Below are 12,115 nucleotides of genomic sequence, written 5' to 3'. Positions count from 1 at the left end.
CTATTAGCAACTAAACATTTCCATGAATTCAAAGCTTCATGTCTGCTATTTTAAAGTACGTTTAATCTATTTTTATGCCATATAAAGATTTAAAGAAGTAAACCTCATCAGTAGTTTCAAAAATAAAAATTGATTAGACTATAATTTATGAATGATCATTTTGGGGTCCTAAAGTGACCTTTAAAACGTTCACCTGCTTACTAAAGTCAAAAGAGCATTATAAATTAGTGTGAGGAACTAGGATTCGGATTTAGAGTTTTCATCACTAACTGATGTTAGCTATAATCTCAAAACGCTATCTAACTATATGGGTGGATCAATTTAGCGCCAAAATCCAAGATTTGTTATCTTTATTTTCATTAATCCGTTCATAAATATTTTCACATCGAAATACTTTTAAATTTTATTAACAATATTGACTTGTCATCATCAATAGATATAAAATGATGGGTGCTAGAAATATAAAATGTACCGTCTTTACTTACTTTACTTACGTCTGTTACTCCCAATGGAGCATAGGCCGCTGACCAGTATTCTCCAACCCGATCTGTCCTGGGCCTTAATATCTAGCTCTATTCAGTTTTTTTTCACTCTTCTCATGTCTGTCTCCATTTCTCGGTGTAATGTGTTCTTTGGTCTTTCTCTTCTCCTTTGGCCTTCAGAATTCCATGTGAGGGCTTGCCTTGTGACGCGGTTGGGTGATTTCTTCAATGTGTGTCCTATCCACCCACAGCGCTTCTTCCGGATTTCTTCCTCCACTGGATGGAATCTGGTTTGTTCTCTCCCACAGTAACTTGTTGCTGATAGTGTCTGGCCAACGGATCCGAAGTATTTTGTGTAGACAACTGTTGGTAAACAGCTGTATCTTCTGGATGATGGCTTTCATAGTTCTCCACGTCTCCGCCCCATACAGCAGAACTGTCTTGACATTTGTATTAAAAATTATGATCTTGGTGAAATGTACCTTCAGTTCAACATTATGATTTACTAAATAACAAATTTTACTTTACATCATATGTTCTACTTATCGTGTATAGGGTATGCAAACAAACAAACAAACTCGTTCATCACAATATTCATTTCTTATAAATGAGATTATATAGTTTATGAAATTACTTTAAAGAACACCTTTTTTGGATGAAATATTTGCAAGATATAAAATATGTTTGCCACTCGACATTTCTTTAAAATATCATAACAATATCGATAATTTACTCCCATATGATTATTACGTCTACTACTTTAAAACTTAAACACAGAATCCCTAGCAAATTCCTAGTCCCCTAAAATAGACAAGAATATTAGGAAAACAAACTGTATTTCGAAGGTTAGAATGTGTACCAAAATCAAGGGTATTCATATGATTATAAGTAACCTTGAGCTTTTAGAAGCTACTGTAAAACATGAAAAATTTGGTCACGAGTTCGACAACTATCCAATCAGGAGAAAGAAAATAACATCACTTGTTGTTCTTCACGCTCTCCCATTCGAAAGCAATCTGGTTTGTTAGCTTATTTTCAGTATTCTTTCAGGCTTCTGAGGACTTTACTAAGGGATTATTGAAGGCTACCAACAATGATCAGTATAATGCAATAAATTAAACGTAATTTTTCTAATCACTTACAATAACATATAGCTTCTCCTAAGCAAAAAATTACATAAGTGCAGTATTTGTTATATTATAAAAACAATCCGTTTTTTGTCGGATCAAACTAGCATTCTACTTACGCTGATAAATTAAACACCACCTAGAAATAATAAAAACAGCATTTAACACTGATGAACAGTTTTGATGATGTAGCGTTATATGAAGTAGATGCTTTAATGATGTCTATTTTGTCATTTGGGATAATATCTAAATAAAAGAATGTATTACCACCAAACAATACGTAATTTCATAAGAGAATGGATGATTTAAATTTTTGACTTTTTTCCAAATTAATTATTGACAGTTATTTATACTATGGAAATAAAATGAATAGTTGATGGTAACAATGGCTATACTGACTTAACCTATCCCTTCAATGGCTTCACCACTAGTTCAATACATAAAGCCTAATGATCTTTCAACGTGACTCTGAGTTAAATTTTTGTGACAGAATGATCATTTTGTAAGATAGCACTGGGAACATACATTGATTAATATGGGTAAACTGGGAAATTGCACGATATCATATAGAATTATGTCTTGTTAACTGATTCATTGAACGTTTATCAGAATGTTTTCTCGCTTCTAATAAATAAAAGAAATCAATGTCCATTCATTAAATTTGTTGCAAATATCAGTGAAAGCTATTCAATCTAACATGGTAGTAGTAATTTAACTAACCATAACCAGGTCGAATAGCTTGCATATCTGTTGTACATTCGCTCTCGTCTAAATAATGTTGTTATATGGTAAGATATATAATTGTCATAAATTGTGAATGTGTAAGTTAATTTCCAAGTAAATACCACTTTCTGATATCTTAAAATAAGTTGAAATACTTTATTACAGTTTCTATTTTTTTTCTTCTGGACAAAATTCAAGATTCGATATTCAATTCTTCTGCCCTTTTCTGTTTGCACATTGAAGTGTATCGGTGTCAGGCTGCACAAATGTCCATGTTTATATGTGGTGCACAGAAAATATGTTTTGCCTACATTATTGTGAATACATTTAATTTTTCTTCCGTCCTATTATACACATACACACAGATCATCCCAAATAGGCCCATGGATATGGAAATCTAGTTAGAAAGTGTGTATCTTTAGTTCAATATACCACCTACACAATCGATTCCACAATTGTTGTTATTATTAACAGTTGTAGTATTAGTATCTTTATTTCGATATCAAACAGAAACAAGGCCATTTCACTGAAAGCAAACCAAATGACGAATTCTGAGGAGATTTTAGGAAGTAGAGATCTTGAATGATTTTTTTTCCTGTTCCTTCAGAATTATCTAATTAAGCAAAAATGATGTATCTAGAAAACCCTAGTTCACTTCAATGATTTTCATGGTTATTTTGCAGTATAATTTCTTAAATCTCCCGTTCATTAAAACAAAAATTTCCCATTCATAGTTCATAATTCTATAGAAAGTGCAAATATATCAAAATCAATTGTTGAATCACATATTGAAGCATATTGGAATTCAAAGAAACGTTTCAGTGGAATAATGGAACTATCTCCATGTCCTAGTGAATCTATCAATGAAATGTATTTTGATGCAATAGAAAATATTCAACAAATTAATACTCAAAATATTCATACAACACAACTATCACATATAGATAAATGTGAAGTGATTAAAAGTAAGTACCCCTTCTGTTTATTTAATTGATGATTATGAAATATGATGAAATATGAATATTCTCAAATATCTCTTAATAGTTTCCTAGGTGCTTTAAATAACATACATAACATACACTTCTATTGTTCTATATCCGTCATCATTAAGACCGGATTGATTATTTTAATAAGGAACTCGACTTGATTGTTAGACAGTTTGTAGATGATCACTAATTCTTCACTTCATTTTCCTGACAGAAGTGCTGTCTTTGATAATTGAGACGTTCATATTTCATGTTTATTTCCTTTAATTTTAACATCTTGTTATGTAACAGATTCTTCTTACATATAATATGCGATAAACTTTTGCTAGCATTACTTTGTTAAATGAAAACTTTACTAAAAACGTTAGGAAATCAGTTTTCTAACAGCAAAAAGCTAATATGTAGAAAAGTGTTTCTTGAATAGAATGTTTATGGGCTCTTCTAATGTAAACATTAATCTCAAAAGGTTAGAAGATAAATCTCTTCTCCTGTTTCCTTTACAGAGGTTTTAGCCTACAAGATTAAACTTGTCCTCTACACCACCTTTGTTAAGCATTTCTAAAAGCTTTTTCCTTAACTGTATATTTTAAATGTGAGAGATGAAAACGCTTTAAACATTTGATTCATTAAAAGTAAGTTCCTGATGAATAACAACAACAGATTTCCAACCGTAAAGCCTGGAAAAAAATCATGTGACCATCTTACTCTGATATTAGATAATATTATTTCAAATCATAGAACTTCAGTGGAAACCAAGTAATCAGAATCAAACTTACTTGTCTATTACATACGTTTTGAGACCATCTAACATACGTCATTTTGATTATTGGCATCTAGAGGATAAACTGAATAGACAGTTTGATTTTCCCCACCAATATAGGTTCATAAACCATTGAGAACCTAGGACCATCAGACTAGCTTTTCGTACTAGTGATGAGCTCCTCAGCAGTATACATAAGCGGACCCGCACGCAGGAATCGAACCCAGGATATTTGGTTTCGAACCTCGGCGCCTAACCTTTCGGCCACTATGTCGGCATAAAACGTCGTTAATGTCTTACTTCAACCATTCCACAATATTGTGCGACCATCTTCAGTAAATGACTGTCTCATACATGATACGGTTATGGGTAAAAAGGAAAGATAGAGAGTAATGGCTTCGGTAAACTGAAGTTTAAAATTATAGTTTCCATAACCTCTATGATTACATTTCATTTGAATTCTGTTCATCGTCCAAGACGTCGGTAGATGTTAGTGATTGGTATCCCGTTATCCTCACAGATTGTTTCATTCACACCAGACTTCCTACTGCCAATGGCTCGGATGAGTTGAAAGGGCTTCCGGCAGTTACCAGATGCAGCTGCTGCTTCCAGCTCATTAGCACGCTCCAACCACCAGGCTTCTCGGTCCTTACGCAAGCTTTGCCCAATGTCGTTGCGTAACAGCCTTCATTTGTGGTCAAACTCACAGTCACCCGGAGTAGACCGACGAGCTTCGATGAGTTGTAAAAAGCTTAAAGAAACCCAGTGCTTATAAGCGGGACGTTTCGCGAAGCCGCAAACGACTTTACTCGCCATTTTCATGGCGTCATGCAGTTGTAACCAATGCTCATCTATACTTTTTCGTGGGATGGTAGCTAGCCTAGAAGTTAGCTCGACTCGATACTTACTTGCAATAGAAGTTGCAACCATTTTACTGACATCAATCCGTTGATGACGGTCAGTTTGTTGGCCACTGAAAAGTAAGGTAAGATTGGAGCAGACCAGGGCATGATCAGAGTTCAGATAGGCACTCCAAAAGGAGTGGCAGTCTTGTACACAACCACGCAAGCGGTAGCTGATCGCGATGTGATCAATCTGAATCCAGGCTTGAAATGCAGAGGGAGGACGCCAGGTGGCACATCGGCGTTGGCTGTTCCAGGAGTTAGTGCAAGCCAGAAACAGCTTGTAGTCTATGCACAGTTGCAGTAGACGGTCCTCGTTATCTGTCCTGCGACCAACAAGTCCCCATCGGCCACCTAGACGACTCTCTTTGGTGCCTAGACGCCCGACCTGTGCATTCAAGTCTCCGGCTAGTACTACAATATCTGTCAAACGCACTTTCTGGAGAAGAACAGTTAATTGGAAGTAGAATTCATCTTTTATTGCATCCGGGCTGCAATCTGTCGGGGCAAAGGCAGAGATGACGAAAAGACACCATTTCTCACGCCGATTTCTTCCCACTTTGATGGAGCTTTCTAATCTAACAGCACATAACCGACTGTTAATGGGGATCCAATCGATTGATGCTACCTCAGCTCTAGCGCTTAGTGTGACACCAACGCCAGCAAGACCAGACGAAGATGCCACAGGGTCCTCGGATAAACGCACGTAAAACGAGCCTTCTGAAGCGACAGACGAAGAGCGAATTTGCAGTACTTGACTAGAGTCTTAAATACGGGTCTCGGATAGACAACAAACGTCAACATTAAGACTTTCTAAAGATATAGCCAGCCCCATCTGTTTTCCGATCTGCATTAGTATACGAACGTTGAAGGAAGCCAGTTTGAACGGTGTACGTGGTTTCAGAAATACTGGTTCAGTATTCGTATTAGGTGAAAGCATTCACTTTCGATCAGACAGTGACTGGATATCGTTTAGATAGAACAGAGTTTCCGCCATGGGCGAGCTGTTGCATAAGTTGAAAAGTAAAGATACACAAATTGGCATAAAAACAAATGAGTGACGAGGTAAATAATAATAATATTATTATTATTAATAATAATGTGAATCGTCTGACTTTTAATAGGAGCGTGAATAGTACTGTCAGTAGATATCGTCATTTCATTTATTTGTGTGTGGGCTGTGATACTCTCCGGCTGCCCAGATCGAAGCAGATGGTTTTCTTAGGGGGCCATACCACGAGTCTTTACCTAAAGGTCTAACTAACAAGGCAGTGGAGCATCGTGAGGAGATGCATTTCCATGGTAGTCGTTGACCAACAATTGGTTCATACATCATTTGTTCTCCCAGGGTACTGGAGCCCATGTGCACCATTGGTTTGGAATCAGGGTTTTCCAACTCCCCTAGGTGGACTCGCCGTGTCCACCAGCCCGGTTAGGGCGCCGGGCATTCCCTTTTCGTCCTCACGATTTCGTAAAAAACACCTCCGCCACGAGAATGCAGTGAGTAGGACTTTCCTGGCAGTCTGTATACACGTGGCCGTGTGAGAGCATTTCGAGAGAGAGGGCGGCACCTCCTCACTCTCGACCGTACCAGGGCATTTGGGGGCTTTCTTAAGATTTTCTATAACATTTTAAACATTTAGCTGAACTTAATTAACTTTAATAATAATGAATCTTCATATTTAATCGTCTAGTTATTCTTTTTAATTTGTAGCAAGCTAATATGGATTTATTTACTTACTTTTCTTTGTTGAAATGCCTTTTTTCTTCTTCAATAACACAGATGGTCTCTTTCGTTATTTACTGCTTAGTAATGAAAAAGAGTTTATGAAAACACATGAATAAAGTGTATTAACTAAGTATTGCAATCAAAATCACATAAGTCATCATACTAGTATGTTTAAATGTTGAATTAATTACCTTCATAAAAAAGATTACTTGAACCTTATTTAATTTACAGCTTCATTCAATCAAAAATCTACTTCATCCTCATCGTATTATACTGCTGAAGAACCAATAGATGAGAATGAAAAAGATCAAGCACCATCTACAAATCTGTTCGGTAAGTTGTTTCAGTGATTTAATATAACAAGTCCCAAATAGGACGAAACGCGCGTCCTGGATTCCACTGCTAGCTGCTATCCATCTTTGCTTATAAATTTAAATTTTATTTGAAATAATTTTATACTTAATCTTGAGGTGTTCGTAAACAATTTAGCTTTAAAATATAAAATATAAAAAAATTTAATTATATAAGTGTAGAGTACCTTTGTTTTGTGTATGGCATTCGAATTCATTGAAAGCCTAGAATTTAGAGTTGCCATGGTAACAATCTGACAGATACATGATATTTTTATATAACGATTGATTTTAACAGTTTTTCAGTCGTGATATTTATGTCATATAGTTATAATTTTAAATTGGTTTACAACGACATTGTCAAAAGATTCTACTTGTGGAATTGACGATGACTATTTTATGCAGAAGATATTATCCATCTTAGGTCAGCTTCATAAAAAGCTGAAGTAAAACTTAGTCTTAAGTACTTTATACTTAATCGTACCCGATTTCACTAACAAGAATAAAAACTGGTGATCTTTCATTCGGTCTCAAACCATTTCTTAGTCGTAAAAATAAAATATTTCTTATCTACTGTATACCATGTGCGGCAAAAAACCCTAAAAATGGCTGGACTCTAAGTTGATATTGCTATTTCCGTTGTAGAAAACATTAGATTTTTCATGTATGGCAGCAAGATAGACGGAATACGAAACGTCCTTCATCATGGATTACGGTAGTGTAAATAATAATTCCGGTTTCATTTTGGTTGTTTTCCATGTGCAAGGTCAAAACTGAGAACGAGAGTGGAATTTCTCCTCATACCTATTCAGCAGTATGGACGAATGAATTTAGTGTCTAAATCCAAGACGTGTTAATTTAAATTTTATTAGTTCAACCATAAATTATAGTTTTGCTAAAATTCCTTTTTAACAATAAGTAAAGGCTGTCCACTTTTTGTTCATTTTGAATAATTTTTCAGCTATTAGTTAGCAGGGTGAAATTAAACATAAGACCTGGTGTACATTTGTTTGAAATTATTCGCTACATTGGTTCAATTAGATCTCGAATCTCTTGGCTGGTACTAGTAATCTTATGAAGTATAACAGTTATCTAACCATTAAACGTAGATTGATACAATACACTTATTTTAATCATGTGGAATAATGTAGGAACTTATTGAGCTAACTTATTTTTATGGTTATCACCAAAGTTTTCATGTGTCCGTTCAGAGAAAAATCCTGACTTCATCTTAATTACTTGTAATTTTAGATCATATAATTTTCACTAGATTTTCTTTTTTTCATTATTAAGAATCCTATTCAACATTGGATGGTGTACAGACACCTTTTTCAGAGGATCAACAATCTCTTGCAGACTTCCAAATGTCTCCTGAAAGTAAGTTACGACTGTATTATCTTGAAATCATATATTTTTTATTGATTTTACCAACTAAAAATTAAACGTTAGGCTGTCAAACTATTTAACGCCAGATGCCTGGATAAAATGAAAGTAGCTCATTCAAATGTACTTCAGTAGATTGCTAGAACTAAGTTAATTCGGTTCCCTAGACTATGCTGAAAAAATTTTTAAGAGTCGAGACGCCAAACTATTAGTTTTTTGATGAACATCGATAAAAACGATAATTGTTTAACTTTTGGCTAAATTTAAACCCGAATAACTAATATAATCCAATGTGTTATAGAATAAAATTAGAGTGCAGAGAAGAAATTTTTCTTTTCGGCGAAATTATTTACTTTCGTATTTATAGTTGTATGGTAAATATACGTCTATAGAAGGATAGAAAAGATTACATCATAAAGTGATTCAAGACTCTAAATATCAAATTAGGTTGTGCAGTATTCAAGGGGTTAGAAAGGAATAGAAGGATGAAAATAATTTACGGGTCAGAATCAGGAAAGATAATTGTCCGCTTGACAGATATGAAGTAAGGTGAAAAACATAAAGGTCATAATAATAACTGATTACGGTGTAAAATTACTAAACAGTAATTAAAAGAAAAAACATACTACAAAAGAGAACCAGGACCAAGAAAGGATGATAGATTGAACGTGTAGTTTTCGCATTCAGAGTTCGGGCATGAATTAGTGGATGACCAGCGTCTCAGCAGTGCATACGCTGGTAGATTATGTTTATTTTAATGTCTGGAAAAACCAGAATTGTGTCGAAAAGAAACTGGTGCAACCTTTTCTTCTAGCATGATCCTAATTCCTCTAAGTTTTCTTTCTTCTTCATACTGCTATTCCTTCACACCCAACTGCTCTATAGGCCCTTCACCTCCAACTGGTTTCTATCCGTTTTTATGATCCTCCTGATTATATTTCATCTCGATTTTGACATTCTATCTTATCATACTGAGTCCGGTTTTCTTTAATTAATCTCCGATTAAGGTTTCAACATTTCTTGAGCCTGATTCGTGTCTAAAAATGTTTACATGAATTAATATGAAGTCAGATATGCCTTGAGTTTAGACACACTAATAGATATTTGCATAAACGAAAAGGTTTATCATTATTTCCAAAGGTATGTTTTTTCTGTTGTGAAAGTTGATTACATAAAGAATGTTCGGTTTGTTTTCCCTTGTCATTACATCTTTCAGTTTGCACAAAAAAGAATGGAGGTAGATTTCGCTTATGACGCTTCAACAACATAGATGTAATCTCTGAGATATTTTTCAGATACAATAACTAAGCACAACACTATTAGTAAATATCAGTATAGTTGAGCTCATTAGGCTTATTTAAGAAGTCTAGTCTTTTTTCACTCAGTTAAAAACAAAATATTTCAAAATCCCAAGAATAATGTGGATGTTCGCTATGCTTTGAATAATATTTTCGCAGAGATTGAGCCACAGATAAATAGACATTAGTTGTAAAATTATGTGTGTAATGACTTCAGTGATTGAAATTCAACTAGTTCCAGAGTTTTACTGGGTGATCTATCCACAGCATCTTTAGGAAACTAAATAAAATATCAATGATAAATTAGATCAAAGCTATTTCTGTATTTAAAGCCTGATCAATAAATTCAGACCATTCTATTTCGTTTATGGTAGGAGTATAAGTCAGATGTTATAAACTATCCTAAAATTCTCTGTGAATGCTTATATTCCTATGGATATTCTTGATAGTAAATCCATATTCTATATTTCGTTTAATCTCTGTGACGATTCCAAGGAAACTGTTGGTTTATCTTTGTTAGGAAGCCTATGCATTTAATTTTTTCCATTTGATCAAATAGAATAGTGAGTTTGATTTTAAACATATTTTTGATCATATTAGCATAAACTGTCATATTTATCTGAAATCATTTAAAATTGTCCTACATCCAGACACTTTTTCATCTATTTTGTGGAAGGGATTTGTTGGCCAAAGGCGTCAGACGAGCAACATTTTCACTACTTATAGTTTATAACTTATCAAGACGATAAAAGTTTATAGTCATACTCATTTGAAATTCGTAGATTTAATAGTTAATTATATTTTATTTCTATTACCTGACTAGATCGGGGAAATCAAACTCAACAACTAACAACCACATCTACCAATTTGACAGGAACTGATACCTGTGCTAAACAATTAACAGTTAATGCTGGTGAACAAATTCAGTTCAATGCATCATTTACTATAACTGGTCCAGTTGCTTATGAAACAACCTGGTATATGAATGGTGCACCAATGAAACCTGATATAGGCGCTGAAATGATATTGTCAGATCGTGATACACGTTTACTTATATCAAATGCTGATCCTTTGATACATTCAGGAACATATTCATGTCGTTGTCGTCTTTTTGAGGGCACTGAAACTGCTGTTTATTTTTGTGTTAATATACTAACAGCTAAACTAGATCAAAATAATACAAACGACAATGAATCAGATCAACTGAAACTAACAAATTTTATGCAGACTAATGTATTTAATCCAATTACCAAAGAATTAGATTTACCAATAGGTAAACTTTTAGAAATTCAAGTTAAGATTGATGAAGAAACTGTATGGAAACTGATGAATAATAGTAAGGAAAATATTCAAGTTAATTGGTATCAAAACTCAACACTAATTGAACCTAGTTCAACATGTGAAATGCTTAAAATTAATGACCGGTTTATTTTACGATCAACTACAAATCATTTACAACCTGATAAATTATATAATTACACATGTATATTGAGACTACCTGAAAATTCTTCTATGTCTCCAGCACCTAGTATAACCATACCAGTAAGTTTTCATTGTCCAACGGTTAAAGAATTAGAAACTGAATTCAAGAATTGTATCGACAAAAATAAGGTAACAGTCGAAAATAATCCAGTTTTTGAAGTCGAATTAGAAGAGGATGATGCATTTCAGTTAAAAATACCTATTCAGAATGGTTCTCAGAATCAAGATTTTGTTGTATGGTGGACACATGAAGATGAACTTTTGACAGGTAATCATTTAACGTCAAACGAAAGGGAGTATAATTGTTCATTTGAGCTCAATAAACAATCGAATGAAATGATGACCAAACTTTCTAAAACTTCGACAGGAACTACCGATTCTGGGATATATAAATGTTGGACTGTCTCACAGTCGTTGAAAGATAATGCCGTTCAGTGTACAAATGTTAGAGTAAAAGTGAGACAAGAGGAAGCTAGACAGAGTGAAAAGTTAAATGACAAAGAGAAGGAAGAAGGAGAGAAGTTGCAGGAAGATAAGATCAGTATGATCGATGGAGTTGAAACAAACCATCTAAGTAAGAAAGATGTAGAAATAAACAAAGAGGTGCCTCTCAATGAAAAAGGAGGAGGAAGAGGTCTGATCCACAAGGAAGTGGACCATTGTAAGGAGACGCAGTCCCATGGTAGCCGGTGATCAACTATTGGTTCATATGCCATTTGTCCCTTCAGGATACTGGGTCTCATGTGCACCATTGGTTTGGAATCAGGGTTTTCCAACTCCCCTAGGTTGATCCTCCATATCCACCGACCCAGTTTAAGGGCCGGACATTCGCTTTTCGTCCTCTCGATTTCGTTAACAACACCCCCCGCCACGAGAAGGCAGTGAGTAGGACT

At 34.6% G+C, this 12,115-nt stretch overlaps 1 protein-coding gene across 1 annotated transcript in view; it reads left to right on the top strand.

Annotated features, from left to right (window-relative positions):
- Smp_153180 (hypothetical protein) overlaps positions 1-11,671 on the top strand; it is a gene marked incomplete at both ends in the record, with an annotated part of 48,097 nt that extends 36,426 nt beyond the window's left edge. The window contains 5 exons of the mRNA XM_018799927.1: positions 3,082-3,297; positions 6,941-7,042; positions 8,353-8,436; positions 10,564-11,490; positions 11,658-11,671. Of these exons, the coding sequence (XP_018653792.1) occupies positions 3,082-3,297; positions 6,941-7,042; positions 8,353-8,436; positions 10,564-11,490; positions 11,658-11,671 (1,343 nt within the window). The remainder of the gene's footprint in view (positions 1-3,081; positions 3,298-6,940; positions 7,043-8,352; positions 8,437-10,563; positions 11,491-11,657) is intronic.
- Positions 11,672-12,115: the final 444 nt, after the last annotated feature.

This window comes from Schistosoma mansoni, chromosome W, assembly GCF_000237925.1.
Source record: "Schistosoma mansoni strain Puerto Rico chromosome W, complete genome".
Lineage (NCBI taxonomy): Eukaryota > Metazoa > Platyhelminthes > Trematoda > Strigeidida > Schistosomatidae > Schistosoma > Schistosoma mansoni.
This window is presented reverse-complemented; position numbering and strand designations above follow the sequence as displayed.